The sequence below is a fragment of the Rhipicephalus sanguineus genome, chromosome 1 (assembly GCF_013339695.2).
Source record: "Rhipicephalus sanguineus isolate Rsan-2018 chromosome 1, BIME_Rsan_1.4, whole genome shotgun sequence".
In the NCBI taxonomy this organism is placed as follows: Eukaryota; Metazoa; Arthropoda; class Arachnida; order Ixodida; family Ixodidae; genus Rhipicephalus; species Rhipicephalus sanguineus.
This window is the reverse complement of record NC_051176.1, coordinates 226,372,683-226,394,160: the sequence shown is the minus strand read 5'-3', so window position 1 is coordinate 226,394,160 and position 21,478 is coordinate 226,372,683. Positions and strand designations below refer to the sequence as shown.

The 21,478-nt window shown below is 40.4% G+C and overlaps 1 protein-coding gene across 1 annotated transcript in view; it reads right to left on the bottom strand.

Annotated features, from left to right (window-relative positions):
* The window catches only part of LOC119373492 (trifunctional nucleotide phosphoesterase protein YfkN), a 53,278-nt gene that overhangs the window by 30,179 nt on the left and 1,621 nt on the right, over positions 1-21,478 (bottom strand). The window contains 7 exon segments of the mRNA XM_049419920.1: positions 2,606-2,701; positions 3,954-4,119; positions 8,040-8,161; positions 10,861-10,990; positions 13,428-13,567; positions 15,771-15,857; positions 18,704-18,936. Coding sequence (XP_049275877.1) covers positions 2,606-2,701; positions 3,954-4,119; positions 8,040-8,161; positions 10,861-10,990; positions 13,428-13,567; positions 15,771-15,857; positions 18,704-18,878 — 916 coding nt within the window. The 5' untranslated portion in view covers positions 18,879-18,936.

Below are 21,478 nucleotides of genomic sequence, written 5' to 3'. Positions count from 1 at the left end.
AAAAACGTTGATGACAGAAGTCTTGAAATTGGACCAAGTCGCAAAACTGGACGCGTGGTTGTTGTAGCACAAGCTTGCCACTCCCGCGAGGTAGAATATCAAGTTGCTCCACTTGGCTGCTTCGTCCCATTTAATGGGTACGCTCATGCGCTCATATACTGTAAGCCAGTCCTCCACGTCGGTGCCATCGGCGCCAATGAAGACAGGTGTATCACGGATGCGAGGGACACCGGGACATGTGGTCGGTGCGGGAGGAGGCGTTTGCCTACTCCCACAATATTAACATTGCTTCATCAGGCAATTTAAAATGGTTGCTGCTCAACGGCTCCCCATAATGGTGGTGATAGTTCTTTAATTCGAAAACAGCATCAATCTTTTGCCTTGAGAATTGTGGCTGTTGTGCCACTGCTTCGTCATCAGAGCTATGTACTAGCAGTGGCAGAGTGAATTTTGGTGAATGGTATGCACACCAGTGCTGAGAAAACAAGTGCCGAGATCAGGCAAGCATGTAAGGATATCTGCGTGTGTGCACTGCTACGGTCTTAACAGCAGGCACCAGACTGCAAGACAATGTGCACATGCAATTGGCCACGTGCTCCCATGGGCTACAAACTTATGAGCGCGACTGTACATGCATTTGCAATAGGCAATACAGTGCCACCCAAGCCATGACTTTAATTATCTTTATTTTTTTCAGCAGGGCTGCCTCTCCCCTTTCCCACACATGCACTAAGATGCACAAATGCTAGCTTTTGGGATCCCTCTATTTTATGCCTGATCGACTTCCTAAAGAGTTACGTAGTAACTATTTTTTTTTTTAAATGCGGAGCATTTCTTAGCGAACTTCTGCGACTTTGAGCGTATCTATCTATCTATCTATCTAGCCGCCTACGACTTTGTGCTCTCCTGGTCGCTTGGTTCATCGAATGTGCACCAAAATTGGTATGGCGTAACATGACTGTATGATGAACATAAATGACAAGTCATAACATGAAAATCATGACACGCATGTCATGTACAGCATGATTTACATGCTACGCTCATGGTGCGCTGGCGGCCGTTTCGCTAGCTTGATATACACCAAAATTGGTATCTTGCGACGTGACCGTGTAACGAACATAAATAACACAAGTTAACATGAAAATCACGACACGCATGTCATGTACAGCATGACTTACGTGCCACGCTCATGGAGCGCTGGCGACAGTTTCGCTAGCTTGATCTACCCCAAAAATGGTATTGCGCGACGTGACTGTGTGACGAACATAAAAATTCGAGTTAACATGAAAATCATGACACGCATGTCATGTACAGCATGACTTCCGTGCCACGCTCATGGAGCGCTGGCGGCCGTTTCGCTAGCTTGATCTACCCCGAAATTCGTATTGCGCGACGTGACTGTGTGACGAACATAAAAACGCGAGTTAACATGAAAATCATGACACGCATGTCATGTACAGCATGACTTACGTGCCACGCTCATGGGGCGCTGGCGGCGGTTTCGCTAGATTTATATACACCAAAATTGGTATCTTGTGACGTGACTGTGTAACGAACATAAATAACACGAGTTAACATGAAAATCATGACACGCATGTCATGTACAGCATGACTTACGTGCCACGCTCATGGGGCGCTGGTGGCGGCTTCGCTAGCTTGATCGACCCCGAAATTGGTATTGCGCGACGTGACTGTGTAACGAACATAAATAACACGAGTTAACACGAAAATCATGACACGCATGTCATGTACAGCATGACTTACGTGCCACGCTCATGGGGCGCTGGCGGCCATTTTGCTAGCTTGATCTACCCCGAAATTGGTATTGCGCGACGTGACTGTGTGGCGAACATAAAAACACGAGTTAACATGAAAACCATGACACGCATTTTCCTCAATGACATACAAGACGATGTATGGAGCTCTTTGCTGGCTGCTTCGCATTACATCGATTCCCACAATGCGTGGGATCTGCAGGCTTTTATTAAGTTTATTAATTTTTTCGCGACCTCTTAATGTCGTCATCTTCTAGTATACATTTTAAATGTTTAGTGTTCATATTTGAAAGAGAAAATTGACGACCACCGGTTTGTAGTACAATGCTACGAGGAAATCCATACGAATTCTACAGTAAAAAAGGCTTCTTAGTTGACGAAAAATTCGTTCTTTTCAGGAGAAAGAGCCCGAAACCAATGCATTCTGGGTAAATTGAAGCACATGTATACAGACAATGAGTTACCATGTGCTTCGAGTTGTTCGTTCAATCGGCCTTGCGGAACCATTGCTAGCACCCTGGTTAGCTCAACTGGTAGGGCAACCGCCCAAGAAATGCATTGTTCCGGGTTTGATCCCCGGATCAGGACGATTTTTTAAAATAACAGGCCAAGCTCGCCTCAGAGGACCTGGACCAACAACGACGTCTCATCGCCAGGGCCAAAGAGGCAGTGAAGGCCAGAGGGTTCCTGGAATGAGGAGACCTCCCACCTAGGGTAAACGTGGGCCTAGCCCCGCGACACCGTTTCATGCAATAAACGTTTATTCCTCCTCCTCCTCCTGCTTACAAACAACAGTGCACGTTTAATGACAAAGAAAAAACACTACTGACCTAAATTTGTCTCCGACGTTCTGATGCTGCTAAATCGACCATCCAAATCAACTGCAAAATGCCCAATCACTTCATCCATTTTTCCTTGCACAACATCTGAAAGCATCACATCACAAATAAAACAAGAGTACAAAAGATTAAGCTGAACTTGCTAAGCTTTTACAGTGGCTGACAGATAAGTATAGTTTACATTTAAAGCAATTCAGGTAGAAAAACAGCAAAAATTAGAGAAAAATATAATAAGGAATATATATACTAACAACTATTATTAACAGAAAATACCTTATTCATATTAGATACCACGTCAACACACTTATGCTGTGCCAAGCTGTATCATGCAGCTGAGATACAGGATAAATTTCCCCAGAGAACTATTTTAGGCTACAATCCAGGGGCGTAGCCAGAAATTTTTTTCGGGGGGGGGTTCAACCATACTTTATGTATGTTCGTGCGTGCGTTTGTATGCGTGCGTGTATATATACGCTAGCAAAACTGAAAAATTTTGGGGGGGGTTTGAACCCCCCCAACGCCCCCCTTGGCTACGCCCCTGCTACAATCTAATGCATGTCTTACTTCCTTTGCAAAACTACTGAACATAACGTACAAGTACGTATTACTATGTATATAAAAAAAAACTTGCCTGCACCTAACTGCCTAACTTTGCACATTTCAATAAGAAACAACGTTTTAAACGTTAGATGAGCAAAAGCGATAGCAATGATGGATTACTTATTTACCTCTGTCAAGGAGAATGCATTCAATGACTCAAACAAGTTTTGTTCTCTTTAAACACCCTGTTTATTCAAGAAGCTGAGTAATGCATTTAAGAAATAGAAAGATAATATAGTGACCTTGTGATCTCTGGCACATTCGATGTCCGATGTTGTTGGACTCAGCAACTTTTCACTAATAAGCAATTACTAGTTCATTCTAGTACAATTACTAGTCAACAAAATTTAGCAATTTAGCTTTGAAGCTAAATTGATATGGTGCCCCTGTGCAAGAATAACAGCTATCTTGGCACCAATATAGTTTTAGATCGCTAACTTTTTGCTTGAACGGAAATTTAATAATGATACCTTGTTCCACCAAAACAATATATTAAATAATGTTTCCATTCCAACCAAAGTTTTCTTCTTCTTGCTCTTTATTTCCCCCTAATTCCGTCCTGATGCACTGATTCTCACATCCCCGGTAGCTTACATGCTTTGGAGGATCTCTCAAGCATGTACGCTTCACAGCATCACAACAAACACGAAAGGTCAAATGCTCAATGCTCAATTTATAATGTTTTGTTCTTAGAGGGCTACATATCACGCGAACTGAAGAAGTGAATGTGGTACTTCACCTTTATACTTGGAAAGAAGTTCCCTGAGCTCTGGGTCTTCAGCAAAGTCAGATGTGACATTAACTTCAGCAACATCTACTGTCACTCCCGATGCAGTGAATGTGAGGGTGACGCGTGAGAACTGTCGAAAGTCTGTTCCACTCTTGACAATGTTTTTTCCATTCACCTAGGTCACCAGCGTACCCAATAAAGGACTACAATTAACGAATATAGGTGGCATATGGCAGTAATATTGTAGTACGTTAACAAACACAATCATTACACAACAGGCAACAAGCATTGCTATAATTGTTGGGTTATAACATGCCAAAACCATGATATGATTATGAGGCACACCGTAGTGGGGGACTCCAGGTTAATTTCGACCACCTGGGGTTATTCAACGTGCACCTAAATCTTAGCACAAAGGTGTTCTCTGCGTTTCGAACTCATCGAAATGTGGCCGCCATGGCCGGAAATTGAACCCGCACCCTTGAGCTTAGCAGCATGACACCTTACGCGCTAAGATACCACGGCAGGTAACAAGCATTATGAATAAGAAAACTTACCAAATGAATACTAAAAAGGAATGCTGTTTTGAGGCTAGACCAATAAATTACATTTCCAGAATACCAGACATCTATTTCTTACCACACATAAAATCTTGAAAAGCCAGAAGACAAAAATGAAAGACTGGCTTAACATTGTTTTGCTAGCTCCTAGTGATGATTATGGTTGGACAGTGTTTGCTTGGAACTAGTTTAGAATTCGTGAACAAACAAAAGTTATATTGCATTTTAAAACATCAAGAACTCAATCTGGCGATTTTTGAGAGAAACTTTGCCCTTCTCTCTTTCTATTAATACTAAACAGTTTATTAAAGCCAAATAAATGCAAATAGAACATGGTAAAAAAAAACTTCACAAAGACTCAACAAAGACAACGGTGCTCTCCTTAGTGTCTCTTTAACATTCAACAATTACGAATTTCTTCACAAGCCCTGCCGTCTTCTTGACGTGAGATTTGTGAATTATTCTCGAACAAGTCCAGCAGGTACAATAAATTGCACCAGCTTGAAGGTGCACTCAAAAGTGAATGAGCTAAGTGAATTAACATTGTAGATCTCAAATGTGGTCAAGTGATTCAATTCACTTTTTAGTGGAGTTCCCACGGAAGATAAGTGAGCATCATAAAACGGCCATTAAACCTTGATATCAAACATGGGCCACAATAATAAAGAAATACATAACTCTACAAGGGCTAAATTTAAGTATTTATAGCATGACAGTCACAGTGCGTTATGAATGTCAATCTTAAAATTTTATGGAAAAAACAGTCTCTGGGATGAAGTTCTGGTGCTGTATTCTCGATCACTTTCAGTCATAGCAGTATCAATGCACACTAATGACTTTGCCAGTGGAAAGACTGTGGAAGTGCACACAAGTAGAAGAATGGAAGAAATCTCACAGCGTTATTTTTACAATCCATAGTTGTTAACTGCACTGAGAAGATATTCACTGCTCCAGTGAAGCAATGGATTGCGCTGGATGTCACCTTGCAATTGTGAAAGCATCCCCAAAAGTGGCTGGATGTGAATACAGCACTTCTACTAAAGCTACTTGAAGACTCAGAAATGATTCAGCATCTATCATGTTACATCGAATGTAAACAGAGTCTGTTACATTATGTGGATGACATGGTTCAGAAACATATACTGCCATTAAGTCATCTCCTACATAAATAATTAAAAAAAAAATAGAGATAGAGATTTTCCCAGCACTGGCCTGGAAAGCCTCAATGGGCTGAGGAAGTAATGAAACCTGTACTGTTTAACTAACTTATAGTCTCTTTTTTGGGATTAAATTTCATTTTCTTATCATAAGGTTCATTTACTTAAGGTCTACCAACTTTGTAATGGATTTATTCCGTGCATACTATGTGCACAGCAGTTCTATTTATCTCTGTGCTTCTAAATGAAATGAAATAAAATGACATGTGGTTCCCCATAAAAAGTTTGAAATAATTGAATGGCTTCCATGAGGACATGGACAGCTTGCATGAAGACTACATGGACACTATTACACCCTTTCAGACTCTTTATGATGAACCACACATTGAAACACCGCACTACCCAGTACCTTAAACACACACTTTATGCAACAGTGCAAACTGTCGTTGGGCCTTATAACTGGGCCCTCGTTGGGCCCAGTTATAAGAATGAACTTCATAGCCTAAAAAGAAAAAGAAAGAAAGAGTCCCATTTGGCTTCTAAATGATAGATTTATAACGGGTAATTTCAACTTTAACAGCAATAACACACAAAAGCACATTGAAGACTGCAAGCCAATAAAATTCACTGCCATTTTTTTTAATCCTGCACTTTCCTTTACTTCTGTTAAAGCAAACCAATTCTATGTTTATTGAAATAAATAGCATAATTAAGAAAGTGTACTTTACAGACCAGATTGAGTGTAATATAGAATTACATAGCCGTTAACTAATGACTACATGCGCAGACACTTCGTTCAAAAAGGAAAAAAATAAACAGAGCTGCTATGCATATTGATTGCATGGAATGAATTTGACTCGGAATTAGTAGACCTTAAAGGAGTGGTGACACAAAAATTCGGACACAGTTTGACTGTTGAATCACACTAATGGGTGCATATAGGTGCCATCTGTACAATATCAGCCACAAATACAGCCTAAAAGGTATTTTAATTGAGTTTTGAAGTTCGTGAAAGTGCCGGATCGGAAATATAAGCAAAAGACGATGAGGTCACCGAGTGGATACCACGTACGTCACGAGTTCTGGCCGGGTTACCGGAGGCGTGTACGAGACCGACAAAGCTGGTAGCGACACCTGATGATGCGTAGCCTAACCAAAGACCTACAATATAACATCGCAGGGACTTACCCGCTTACTGATTCTATGTAAAGCATTTGCAGTGAGATAATTAGCAACTCACAGTATTCTCATTGCTTTTTTTCCCGACAAGAACTACAACGCGACGGGAAAAAATCGAAAAAAAATTATTGTAGTTGGACAAAACGCCACAAGATGTCGCTACGGGCTCCGCAGTTTTACGCAGTTGCTGCTGCTGCTGCAGCCGTCAACAGCTCCGGTAACCAGGTGCCCGCAAACGATAGGAAGTCTACAGACGAACTAAAGCTCTCTGCTGCCGGGATAATATTGCGTAGTGGACAGATAACTGCTTCGACCCTCCGACGTGCGTACGTGGGATTGGTATGCCTTGAGAACGCGGCGTTCCCCGATGTAAATACGAGTCAGTAAAGCGTACATCACGTCATTTGCATGTTACGCATAAACACTGTTACAGAGCGCCAATGTTGCGATTTCAATGCTTCCTTCGTCACTTCTCATCCTGCTACTTTAAGAATGATCGGAGCAAAAATGTTTCAGCACGTCTAATGCTGCGGCTACTCCAAGCCTGGCGGAAAACGTCGCCTCAGTTGGACAACGGCTACAAGAACAAAATCGCAGCTACCGGCGAGATTCGCAAAGTGAATCGAGCTTCTCTTACTGATTTTTGCACTCCTGCCAGCTCTTTTGTCCATCGCCGCACTAGATAAGCAACGTAGTTTGACAATCGAGGAAACAAGCACTCGCAACGCTCAACTCGCAAACGAAACAGCAGCACTGACAACATAGCAGAAGCTGGCCAGTGACGTCACTGGTTCTCGCGGTCTTGTTTACCAAGTAGACCATCTACGTCACGGGGCTACCGAGTGCTCTTCGAAATCGAAACTGCCTCCGGTCGTAACATACGAGCATATAATTAAACATTCGTCTCGCGCTGGGGCAAATGAGTTTCGTTGCCGCTATTATCGAGTCAGTAGCCATTGATTAAGAGCAAAAAACAGAGGTTCACAAATTTTCTGTCACCACTCCTTTAAATAAAAAGCTATTATGACAAAAAAAGTGACATGCAATCCAAAGAGATCATTGATTAGTTATACAGTGCCGGTTCCGTTTCTCTCTGCATAATATTGGGTACAGCTTTAGCCAGGTGTTTCATTTTCAAGGTTTGCTTTTCCAGAATGAAAAAAAGAACCAGAAGGACTGGAGCAGAGGAACAAACTCACTTTTTTGACTTCATACACATGGTCATGGCCTCCTAGGATAAGGTCTACCTCATCAACATTGGCTGCCAAGCGGCAGTCATTGGGAGTTCTCATGTGGGTTAAAGCTATAACATAGTCTACTCCTTTCTGTAAGCACAAAAACAGTAGAAAAAAAATATTCATAACCTGGCATTGTTAAATGCAGAAAGAAATGGGAACATCTTACATATCACACAAGAAGAAATGACTATACAAATACAGTAAACAGAAATCTCTTAAACGGAACTGCTGCTTAAATGGAACAACTGCTTCTGATATCACTGGTTTTGTACTTGAATTCCGCAACCCTGTTCCTCTCTCGGTAAACGGACCTCCTGTTAAATGGAACATATTTTCCTGGCCCCTTCAAGTTCTAACGAGAGTATACTGTATATCACATATCTGGAATTCAGACTCAGGCTACGCTAAAATACAGAGCAAGCTGTTATGCTGAACAAATATCTTACCCCCCCTTCTCATTTTCATCATGTTGTTACAAAACAAGCACCCTCCTTCTTCATGAACAGGTATGACAATAAAAACAGAGACCAGAGACACAGTTGTTAATTCTCTTTGCAGCTGTACTAAAGAACACTTCCTACCCAGCTTTGCAGCATGGTACTACTACACGTGAACACCATTTGCTTAGAAATGCTTCTGTTTGCGAGACCGTACCCATGAATGGCTTGGCCAAGCATTGGGCATCTGGCATGGGCAAACCACTCAATCAGTAGCTTCATACGGAAAGTCGAACAACATTGATTCCTCACCTTGAACTCTAGTGAAACTATTCCTTATATGTATTTAAGCTACCTGGCTTATAGTATACAAGATACAATAAATGCCCTTTTTGTGTTTACACAACTGTATTGTCTTTCTTTTTGTTACTAACAGCACTGAAGACTTTACAATTGTGGGCATTTGTGCAAGCTCATCCTCGTGTGCTAAGTTGCTGATGTCATCTTAGACCAATCAAACTGCAGCAGAGGCAACAGCAAATTCACACTGTTCAAGGTATTAAAACAACCTGCCACTGGTAAACTTTAACCATACCACCCCTTTGCTTAATCAAAGGAATACAAGTCTACTGTAGACTTATCAGCATTTGCATAGTACAATAAAACCTCATTAATTCGAACTCGGTTATTTCAAAATCCCGCTTAATTTGAAAGATTTCTGCAGTCTCGTATTTTGCAATGTAAATTTGAGTAGATAATTTGAAGCGACGGTCAGCACCAAACCGGTTAATTAGAAAACTTTGGGTGCCATGTGCCAACTCCCGATCCTGATTTCGGCGCAAATCCACAGAAACGATGGCCGCTAGGAGCCACAAGGCAATGCAGTGCAGCGATACTAATGAGTGACAGGTGAAGTACCCCAGCCTCGCTGCTGCCAGCGCAAAAAAAAAAAAAAAAAGGCGGCCTTGTGGCTAGCTGAAATGTGCGCTTGCGGAAAAGACGACGTGCTTCACTGCAACACAGCGGTGACATGCGGGCACTATGTCGCATGCTTCTCGCAACGTTAGCACATCGTGATTTACGCGTTTTTCTTGGGAAAAAAATTAATAATAAAGGACGGTCTGACGGAATTCACAATGAATGCAAACCTCCGATTGGCGATTGCTCTGGCAATTTGTGCACTTGCACTGCTGGCGGACTTCTTGCCTGCAACACCTACTTTGGAAACTCATTTCGAAAACTTCAATGATCATGTTTCCAGCCAGAACACAACGCGAATTCTGTCACACTGGCCTCTTTCGGGTACATAAATTCTTTATTTTACCAGAAATTGGGACCGAGTATTGCTGGATAACATGACCTTTGGAGCCTCAAACTAGCAGGCACAGCAAACGACCACCTCTTATTACTCTCAGTAATTCAAAGTTCCTTGCATACCACTTTTTGTATGTTTTGATCATTCGAAAACCTGCTTAATTTGGAGATTTTTCACGGCCCCAGTGACTTTCAATTAATGAGCTTTTACTGTATTCAGAAAAGAAGCTCGTAGTGATTCCAGCAAATTAATGAGGTAGGAGCTACAAGGAACGACAATAAAAACTTCCTCAGAAGAAGTAAAGGCAGTCTAAGGGAAAGTTCCTGAACAGTGATAATTTATTATTGTGCCACTTTTCATGGTTTTTTTAGCAACATAATTCTTTTCCCCTACATAGTGCAGAAGAAAACAAAACATAAGCAGACTGCTGATCAAGACCAGACATACTAAAAATAGTTACTTTTTCGCTGTTTCTGAAGAAGGAGGCATACATATTTTTCATTTATTGAACTCAAACCACACAACAAAAGTTATACTGAGGATGTTTATACAGTCATGAAACCTGCCCATGCACATGTCAGTCACACCTGCTGCGTAGTCGGTCCTGCCTTCAGCATAGTTTGCCAAAGAGAGAGCAAGTGATTTTTGGCTGTCTTTGAAACGATACTGAAAATTCCCTTCTGTGTGCTGAGTAAAAATACTTGGCTCACATACTCACAACAGCCTTTACCACTGATGGGCAGTGTTTTCTGGCTAAGTTAAAAAAGAGGTGCAACGCCCCCTAACAGTGCAGATAGGGAAGCTAAATAACTTACTGTGATACTGTTACCAGCTGACTGGAATTTGGTTTGTTGATTACCATCACACATTATTTACATACCATTTACGAGTTAAATACTGCCATGATCTTGTCTATCAACTAGCCTTAATTACATACTACAATAGTAAGCTTACGCTCATTTAGGTAGCACATAAAACACAAAATTCAATAGATCGAATACAAGTGTGGAAATTATAATATAAAAGTGACATGCCTTCTGCTTTAAAAATCTTGCCAGCCTTCGGCCTTCAGTGACGAAGTCCTTGTATTCAACATCCTCTGGGTCAATAGTTGCAAGTGTTGCAAGCCATTCTTCCTCAACAAGTCCTATCAACCCAATCTGCACAAAACAGGTTACAAATGACAATTCTGCGCAAGAGCGCCAATAATAGATTTCAATAGGGTGTTTATCTGGAACAACCTTAGAGCATCCCACGGAACGAAGAAATGACCTATGTTTGTACTGTCTACATCTGTAGTAACTTAATTTTGCAGATGAGTCTACGTATTTGGAAAGCCAAGTACAGTCGCCGACCGTTTATTCGGACGCTGAAAATTCGGACATACTCGTTTATTCAGACACCTTCGCAGCACCGCCACTCGCCCCACTGAAGTAATGTAATCTCACGACTGAAAATTCGGACGCCCCACAGTCCACCGTTCGATTTTTTGGACTTCGGCTTGCTGATTGAGTGCGATGTTCAGTGCCATGACAAGCTGTCCGCAACGTTTACACTGTTTTTGCTAGGTTGCCAGCACTGAAATGTTGCACTGGATATAACTGGAGATCGTGCCAGTGTCAAAAATCCATGCAGAAATTACCGATCTCGAAGGCTATGTTTGTTGGCTACACGTGACGGTTGCCTTTTGGCTTTAGCCAGTCAAGTATTCATTGAACGGCTACCATGGCCAAACAGCAGGCCAATCCAAGCCAAGATTGGAATCAGCTCGGTGCAACGTTTGAGGTGAATGACAGCGCGTACGAGTACGACGCATATCCTAATTCGGACAATGAGAGTACGACAACAGAAGCGCTGCAACATGAACTAGCGCAACGTCGTTCCCTTTTGGCGTGTAAGGGTTTGCGTTGTCAGATGTTTCTGTGGCTAGGCCTGATTTGCATCCCGAGCTTTGTGTCTCGCTCCCTTGTTTGTTGTTTGGCATGCGAGGCCTGATCTACTGAAATTGCTCCGGCGCTGCCCGTTCCATGTGCGCCGCCGGAACTAAAGAAACGCGGCAACTACAAGGCCCTGACTATGGCGAAAAAAGCGGCGATTATTCACCAGGTGGAAGGCGGCTGACCTCAATCCGAAGTTGCTTGGGAGTTTTCGCCGAGTTGGGCGATGAGATCATCCATCAGCTACTCGAATCAGCGCATGTGGCCAGTGACTGCTGTGATGACGCACCTCCCACACCTTAGCCATCAAATGCAGATTTAGCGTAGGCTGTTGCAGTGCTATTGCCGATCCACAGGGGTGGCCAAACATTGGCTGAAATACAGGCCGACTTGGTCACACGTAAGCGTACATGTGTACAGACGCACACCGACAAGTTTTTTACGGCCGCTAGGCCAATAAAGGTGCTTTTTTCCGGTGAATCCTTTTTTTCGGACTCCCGGTTATTCGGACTTTTCGGCGGTTCCCGCCGAGTCCGAATAAACGGTCGGCGACTGTAAAAAAACAATGGCGTTAAATGATTCCTTAGCAGTTTATACATAATAAGAACATTACGACATCTGTCATCTGTCATGAGACAACTTAAGCCCTTCGTGCACCTAAAGAAATTGAAAATAACTCTAAAGCCTGACAAGATTATGTGAACAACAGTTTTTCTTTTCTTTTTTCAGTTTTTTTCTACTAGGCACAAAATTTTTACAAGGTATGTAGGTTGCTTTTACACGAACTAAAATACAACATGACCTCTTACACATAACGCTTCTGTTACACAATCAATAAATATGGTTAATGGGCCCAAACAATGAAAACACGTGGCATAGAAAAAAAGAGGTTACTCGCTCTGGTTGAATCATCATGTACATAATAATGCACTCAGAATGATTGTACATAAAATCAATAATCGTGGTTCAACCCAGTAAAAATTAATTAAAAAAGGAAAAAAAAACATTTGTTTTATAAAGTGGGACTTTACTATAAAAGTGAGTGCTGATGCAACATATACCATGCATACCATGTGCATGAAATACTTGAGTGTTTAACGAGTTTTAGGAATAGCAACAATATTTTAGACAAGGTTATATGTATTAACTTGTATCTACAAAGCAAATTTGCAGTGAAACCATCTACAATATCATTAATAAATAAATTAATCAATGAACCGATTCAGTACCCTAATGCCAAAAGGCATTATAGAAGGGAGTGTAGAGTGAAAACTAAGTACTAATACATGTTTTAGGTGGCACGTACATAGTTGAATAATAAGTGTCCACACCAGATTTAAATGCGGAGCACTTAGAATGGTGACAATGGTATACTCTCATCTTCCCCAGTCCTTCAACAAATGCTTCATGCTTGTCTTCTACAGTCCTTCAGCAACATGAATGAATGATCAACCCTTTAGAACTGCCTGTTCTAGTGCTTCAATAATTATAACTTTTTTTAACAAAAGTAGGATTTGTTGAATGTGCACTAGTTGAGTATCTCATAACATTAAAAAAAAAAAGAAGCAATAAAGTGTGCTGATGACAGATACTGATATTGTGTTAATAAATTATGTCAAGATCAGCAAGAAAAGGAGCTACGAAAACAAACATGGCCTACCTTTTTGCCCGACCGCTCCAGGATTCGAAATTCCTCACCATCAGCCAGCAGTTTTCCAGTTTCATTGTCTATTACATTGGACATCAGCCAAGGAAATTTGGTCTGTTTTGCAAACTCTGTCAAATTGTCTACGCCAAAATCTGCAAAAAGAGAGAGAGAAACTAAATGGTAATAGCATGTTACTTGCATATGACTTCCATGTAGTAGCCATGCTTATTTCCTAAAAGCTAACAACTTGAGTAGCAAAATACAGCACAGCATAATAGCAGATCTTAGCTTTTGTACGTAATTCAAAACGAGCAGATCAGATAACCTCCCAGTCATTCGGTATTTAGCTGGAATGGTCTATTCACATAGGGCAACAAGTTGGTCAACACTGTTCACAACTCCACAATAAATGTACTATCAACAAACCTGTCACAGTGAATGAAAAAAATGAAAGAAAAAAGGTCAAGAACAGCTCAAACATTGATGCCTTGATGGCAAAATGAACAACATGCTCAGTGCAGAGCACATTGTCTTGTCCGTTCACCTATTCTGTCATCAGTGCTGCTTCACTGCGATGAACGTAAACCAACTATTTCAGCTCAGAACCCTTGCGCCATGAATATTCGTTTCTTTTTTTTCAAGAATTATCCGTGTTGAGAGTCAGCATCCATTTGTGAACCTACCTCAATATCTCCATCCTCACCTTTCTTTAGTGCTGTTTTTTTTTGTAAGATATAAACACACATCAGTTTACTCAAGTTACCTCCTATGGCAGTAGTAAGTGAGCGTTAATGTTCAATGAGCAATGCGAATTTGAATTGTGGGAATAGCTTTACTAAAGCAAAGTGCATCAAAGGTGAGTGATGCAGGCCACAGAACATACAGCTTAATGTGGCTAAACAAAAAATTACATGTCCGAAAAGTGCAAATCAGGAATGGGGGCCACTTTTAATGTTGTCGAATAAAGCATCCTCTTCCTTTGTGTGCTTACCATTACACATATCCTTTAGTGTCTTCCTTCATCCATCCTAATTTCACAGCATGCACCTGCATTCAATTTCTCTTTTCTATCATGCTTTCAGTGCTGTACTTCTCTTATTCTCCACAGTTGCTTTTAGCAATCTTGTCACTACTGCTTATAAAAATGCAACTCATTAAAATGCTTTTATTAAATTAAATTCTTACTGAACTAGGCATTGTACCTGCATACATCTGCCAATGTATGCAAGCACTATGTCTACTCTGTCTCTTTGCAGCTAATTAAGGGAGCACTTTAGCAACCTTTGTAAATAGTGTTTGGTGTGTTTAGGGTTAAAAAGAATTTTTTTAAATATCCTTAAAAGAAGGGGCGAAGTGTTTTAAATCTACTTTGCAAGGACGGAGTCATTTGAAAGTGCATGCTGTACTACCTCTTTTTTTCACTGCCTTCCAGCTCTTCTTCATCCTTCCTGCTGTGCTCGAAGCTACGCTCAAGGCAAAGTCCCTTGCTGTGCTCAAAGCTGCACTAAAATCAAACTAAGGTTTACTTACCATGTGCTAGAAATCCTACAAACCTCTTATTACTATTTTTTTCTATGAAACGTTAACAGGAGTTGTGCTTGATATGAAAGTACTGACTCGCTAAGCCATAAAGCTCACACAAAAAAACCTTCTTTCTTTTCCACCATTGTGCGCCTTTTCAGTTGTTAGCTGGCGTTTGTGGTGTCTTGACTTCTCTCTTGTGTCCGTGTTTGCACACCCTGTCTCTTTAACATGAATACTTACCAACTAGCTCAGCTCCCTGTTATTTTATACAAAAAAACAGACACTTCAAAATACTTTTTTTTTTCTGCTTTCTTTACTCACTGCAGTGGCTCACTAGTGGTTCAAGGTCGCATGTTTGAACCCCTACCATGAAATCTACTTTATGATGAAGGCAGAATGCAAAAACTTGTGCGTGCTTTTGGATTCAGGTGCACATTAAAGCACAGGCAGTCAAAATTAATCTAGAGCACTTCAACATGTCCCGGAACACTACAAGGTTTCTCTTAGAATCCACATGGAGTTTTGAGACAAAACTGTCGAATCACAAAATGTCTATTTTTCCTTCAATTTTCTCTATACCCCACTAAGCTAAACAGCAATCCTTTTCCATAATGAAGCAATTATTGAACAAATTTTTCACAACAGTGAAGTAATTGGGCTCAACACAGATATGTACAACAACAAAAAATTGCCCACGTTCATAGGTACATGTAAGATGCCCACAGCATTAAACAGTCAGCCTTTAGATTGTACAGGGCAGATTTTTTTCATTCATATGTTTAGCATTTACATTTGATCCACTGGTCATTAATCGCAGGAAGGGAGACTCACCAAAATCATGGTTTCCATAGACAGCGCAGTCAACTTTGCAGCAATTTAGGACGGGTACCATCTGCTCGCCTTTGGTGAATGTGCTCACTGCAAGTGAAAAAAAAACACCACATGCCTATGTGTCTCTTATGTCAGAGTGCTCACAACTTAATGCTTAATACTGAATGCTTTTTCTCCTTGTTCTATTTTCCGGTTCCACCAAGTACACATATATATAACAAACATTAAATATAGCACAACAGTTGGTTTCTATGTTAATTGGACATTGGATGAATCAACAGCGTTCAGAAGTTGCAAAGCAGAAAACTAAAAAATTACGATTTTTTGAAGTTGGAATGAGGTAATTATAAAGATTGCCTCCAACGAAAGTTCTGAGGTAACCATAAAAATTACCTCAGAATCCAAAAAACCCAGACATAATGAACTCAATAAAACAAACTACTTTAATGTAGATTTTGAATCTGTGTTTTACAAGTCTGCATCAAACAGACTTTATGATCACTCCTTTTCTGCTTTGCAAGAAGTTGTGGATGGTGTTCATGCAGCCTTCTGAAAATGACGTTGAAACTTCCAAAGATTAGAGCTACTACAAAATATAAAGGCAGATTTTCCAAATTTCACAAACGCTGCAGTCTTGCAACTTCAACATAGCTGGATGATTGGAAAGCAGGCAATGTTATGTGGATTCGTACATGACAAACCACAAAGACAGTCTCAAGTAATCACTACATTTCCATAACAAAGGCTTCCTGTAAGATATTGGAGCATGCATACAGTACACAAGTACCTTCACAAAAATGGCTTTTCTGCAGGATACGAAGACATATTTACATCTTGTCACACACATGTAAAATTATTTTACTTTTCCCATGACGTAGTATCCGAATCCTTGAATAAAGGCAAAGAAACTGATTTCATTTCATTTAGCCGTAAAAAAGCATCTCAAAAATTAGAATATTCTCTTATCACATAAATTATCATCCCTTTTTCTGCCAAACAGTGCTTCCAAGATTAACCACTGCTTCACTAGGGGGTTTCAAAGATTTATGTTACCAGTGTGGAACCTTCAAATGTTGCCTATCATCTTGTGGACCACAGGTATCGATCAGCCCTAAATCATGAATGCTAATATCAGCCTACAGTTTCACAAGACCTGTTTACAAAAAAATTGTTGACACCAAATTGGCTGGCACTTCAAGGTGACCTTGACAGTATTCTGTTCTTCCATGCAGCAAGTGACTTATGGCTTTAAATATTTCCAAATGCAAGCACGTTTCATTCCTGTAAAAACAAAAATAACCTGTCGCAATATTAAATGATGCACCTATTACACAGGTAAGAAAAACAAAATATTGCAGATATACCTTCCTTGCTTGACACAACCTTGATGACAATCAATGGTCAATGAAGCCAAGGAAAGTAGAGGGGACTTTATTTGTATTATATATGATATAAACATGAAGAAAAAAAGAGCAGGTAAAAAAGAATGTTCCAACTTGCCGTCATGACTATGAACAGCACTAACACTCTCAGGTTTAAATGCACAGATATGCCCGATAAAGCGAACGGGAGGACGACCGCCACTGTAGCTCAATTGATAGAGCATCACATGCGTTATCCGAAGGTTGCAGGTTCGGTCCCTGCCAGTGGCAAGTTGTTTTTTCGTCCACTTTAATTTCATCACATCTATATCATAATTAATACAAATAACGTCCCATATACTTTCCTTGGCTTCAATGTCTGTTGGTTGTCATTAAGGGGGTACTGACACCTTTTTTCTAAGGTGAATTTACTCTGCCATACAAATCTCCTGTATGCAGAGACGGCTCTGAGCAAGTGTAAATCAAGCTCAGAAAATGCTGATAAGATATTTTATTTTGATACTAAAGTAAACTTTTTCCATGGCGCACCTTCCGACATTGACAATAGCTTGACGTTAGGCTACGGTACTAATTCTGGTTACTTCACGCAGCAGTCTGGCTAGTTGTGATGACGTCAGGTACCAAAACTTCCAAGATGGCCGCTTGTGCGTCCCCAAAACATTCAAAATGTCCACCTGTGCGTCACCATCGGAGCCACGGTGTGGAGCAGCGTGAAAACGTCACTATATATTGTGCGAGCCCGTAACGAAAAGCTCATACCGTGTTGTGACGTCAGGGTACAGTAGGAACCGAAACTAGCTTTTAAAAACATACTGTAATTACCTTTCAGGGTACACTCGTGTCAGTATCCTTTTAAGGTTGTGTCTAACACAAAAAAACGAGCCCTTAATTTCCCTTTCCGTCATTCCTTGCTTGACCTAACTCAGAATTTTCGTATCAATGCAACAGCTTTTAAAGCAAGGCAATATGCTTAATTTTATTACAAGAGAGTTCAAACATACTCCAAAATATCTGTGTTGTCACACACTTCAGCAATGTGGGGCCCACCCCATAGAGTACCGCGTTGTTAGAGTATCAAAACTCTAACGAATCAAGATTAATGTAACATACACTCTGTAACATATTATTACACTGGGTAATATCATGCCTCACTCCATTCTCTCACAGAGCCTCTTTGCGGTGCTGGCAGCTAGGGTACGCTCATTTTAAAGATGCATATGGTGAAGGTGGGTGCCTGCAAACAGCTCTTCCCATAAGAATGCGCTGTCTGGCCAATATAATATATAGTCCAAAGGCCACACAATATTATATAGTACATTTCACAAACACACACACACACGTGTGTTCAAAAGCGGCATGAGAAGCATTAAAATTTTTCTGAATGGCCCAATTTAGGCACTCTGTTACATGTTTTTTATATCTTTTTTTTTTTAATATGCTTACTCATGCAGCTGTAAACCTTTTTTGCAGTCTCCCTCACTTAATGAGACCCTATTTTAAAAGAAAAGATTATTCTCGCTTGGTAAAGTGGGTTTTTCCAAGTTTACTCACTGATGGATGGAGCCAGCACGTCACCACTGAACAGGATCAGTGGGTTCAGGCTAACAAAACTTTTGAGGGCAGTACAAAAGCGGGTGGCCCCACCAACGGGTTCACCATGCTGCTCCTCCACATTGTAGCAGTCGTTGAAGTGCAGCACAGTGACCACTTCACCTTCCTCTGGCATTGTATGCCTGTGTTTCCAGCTGCTTGAGCAGCTAGCACCAGCCAGACATCATCACCACCTGGTCAAATGTGAAACAAATTCATAACTAAGCAAACTCCAACTGACCTTTTGTTACTTTAGCTTTGCAATAATTACATGTTGTTCAGCTAATTATTTAGAGCTGTTAAAGCATAACACACTGCACTAGCAACCTTAACTCTGGTACCTTAGTGGCTATGGCATTGTGCAGTTGGACTGAAGGTCGTGCCTTCTATTCTGGCAGTGGTGGCCATCACATTTCATTGGTAGCAAAACACACCAACGTTCGTGAGCTTAGATTTAGGTTCACATCATGAAGACCTCAGGCGATCAATGTACCCACTATGGTGTGTCTGATAATTATATTGTTTTTTTGGCATTAGTACTTTAGAAGTTTTTTCAATACAACTGCACAAGCAAATCACAACAAAGTACTGCAATGCATGTGTGCCATTTTGACTCTTAAAGTGAAGCAAGGTTTGAGATTGGGCTAGGTGGTAATCCATCTAAACAACGCAGTAGCAGACAACGGACAAGGAAGGGAACAATGACAAGTGCTGACTTCCAACTGAGGATTTATGGAAAAACGCACATGTATATATGTCGGCATACTACATTATGTGAGCGCAAGCAAACAGTTGCCTCACAAGCATCAACAAGTTAAGCAGAAAAATCTTATCCGAAAGTGAGCCTAGAGAATGTCAAAGCTACAGCACCCTTGACATCATTGTAGTGAGTGATTAATACCTTAACAGCTACAAAAATCTGTATTCCACACTTAAATTCCTTAATGAATTTCTTAATAAGAGATGTAAGGCGGCATACACGTAATACAAGTGCACGAGTAAATGAATGAGAGTGCAGTTCTCAGTTCACATAACAAAAAAATATGTTATAGAATCACTGTCTACATTTTACGGCACTTCAAGTAAAACGGAAGCTTATGGACCAAAGCAATCTTATCAACACGGCAAAAATGATACTGCAGGCACTGCCTGCGATTTCAATTGAAACCTTTTGCTTTCTAAATTATAACTCAACATCCCATTTATATTTTATTCGCTTTTCAACCAAACATAACTCTGCTACTTAAAAGTGAAATGACCTATGTAGTAAATAGTTCCTAAACTGCAGCACATTATGTCCATATCGTTTCACAATGTTGTGGTTTTTTTTTGTGCATGCACGTCAATGCTGTGAATTATGAAGAAAAGCAGGCAAAAATATATGCTGTCCATTCAGACTCATAGACAGAGGATTAAATAGACTGTAGTGTGTTACTCTGCTCAAACAGACAACTATGGCACAACTGGCCTGCACCAAGAAAAGATTAAAGAAAGTATGCGTGTTGCTCACGGCAGAAAAACTGCATTTTGCCACAAACTCCCACAAACTCCCACTACCTGAGTCCTTAGCACAGTTCTACAGCCAAGCAGTTACAACCCTGCTTGACCACTGCCTTTCCCAGCCAGTTTTTTCTCTTTCTTGCTCATAAGTTAGTTATTAACTTGACACGTGAAAGGCAAAAAGTTCTGCTTCTCTCGGCACATGCTTTCGTGTCTAATGCAGCAAGTTGAGTAACTTTCACTTGTGGGCAAATATTATTACTATAATAAGCACTGTATAAAGAACATTTGGACACACAAATGAGTGAAAAATAAATGTCTCAGCATATCTTTATAAACGGACATATCATGAAGACACGAATGGAATGTGAGAAAAACCCACAGCACTGGCTAAATAGAACATCTCGGGTTGCTACATAAATGGCACAAAGACAAGGAGCTCCATAACAATCATGAAGCATACTAAATGGTACTACTTAGAATGTTTAGAAAATATTCCTGGAAATAGTTAAGTGTGATGCACTTGCCTGCAAACAGTAAGAAAAAAAAAAGCAAGCTTACATATCACGTCATTTGTCTGAGCATTAACAAAAGCCTCGGAATACAGCAATAAAGTTATGCTGCAGGTATTAAAGGAACAACTAACATTTTCCAGAAAACAATGAACTGTGGTGATAACACACCTTGTAAGCCAAATGTCGAATCAATTAAGCTTAGTCTGCCACCAATATCGCACATTATATTCATCAGCTTATGTTACAGTAATGCAAAGTATCCCCAACAATTAGATTATACCTTTCAAATCTGCTTTAATATGACTATTAAAAAAACAGAATACACTCATGCTGAAAGAAGACGTGAGCACTTCATATCTGCAATGGTCTGCACATAACACAACTGCAGATAACCTTGCCTACAAAAACTGAGCAGCAGACTAAGCTGCAACAGGAATAATCTTTTTTTTTTTTTGCCAAATCAATTAGAAAGTTCCAAGAGTCCTAAAAAAGACTCACATAATACAATTGCACACAGTTTTTGCAGAAGAAAAAAAAGGAAGACTTTACTCATACAACTACCCATTTAGTACTCAGTATGAGAATTAAAAAAGAAAAAAACATTGTGTTAGGATTACATAAAAGAGGCATGCATAAAGGAACCTGACAGAGTTATTCTAAACAGCTTTTTTTTAAACGCCAATAAAGAGGAAACATTTTTTAATGCAAGATTCGTCATTCA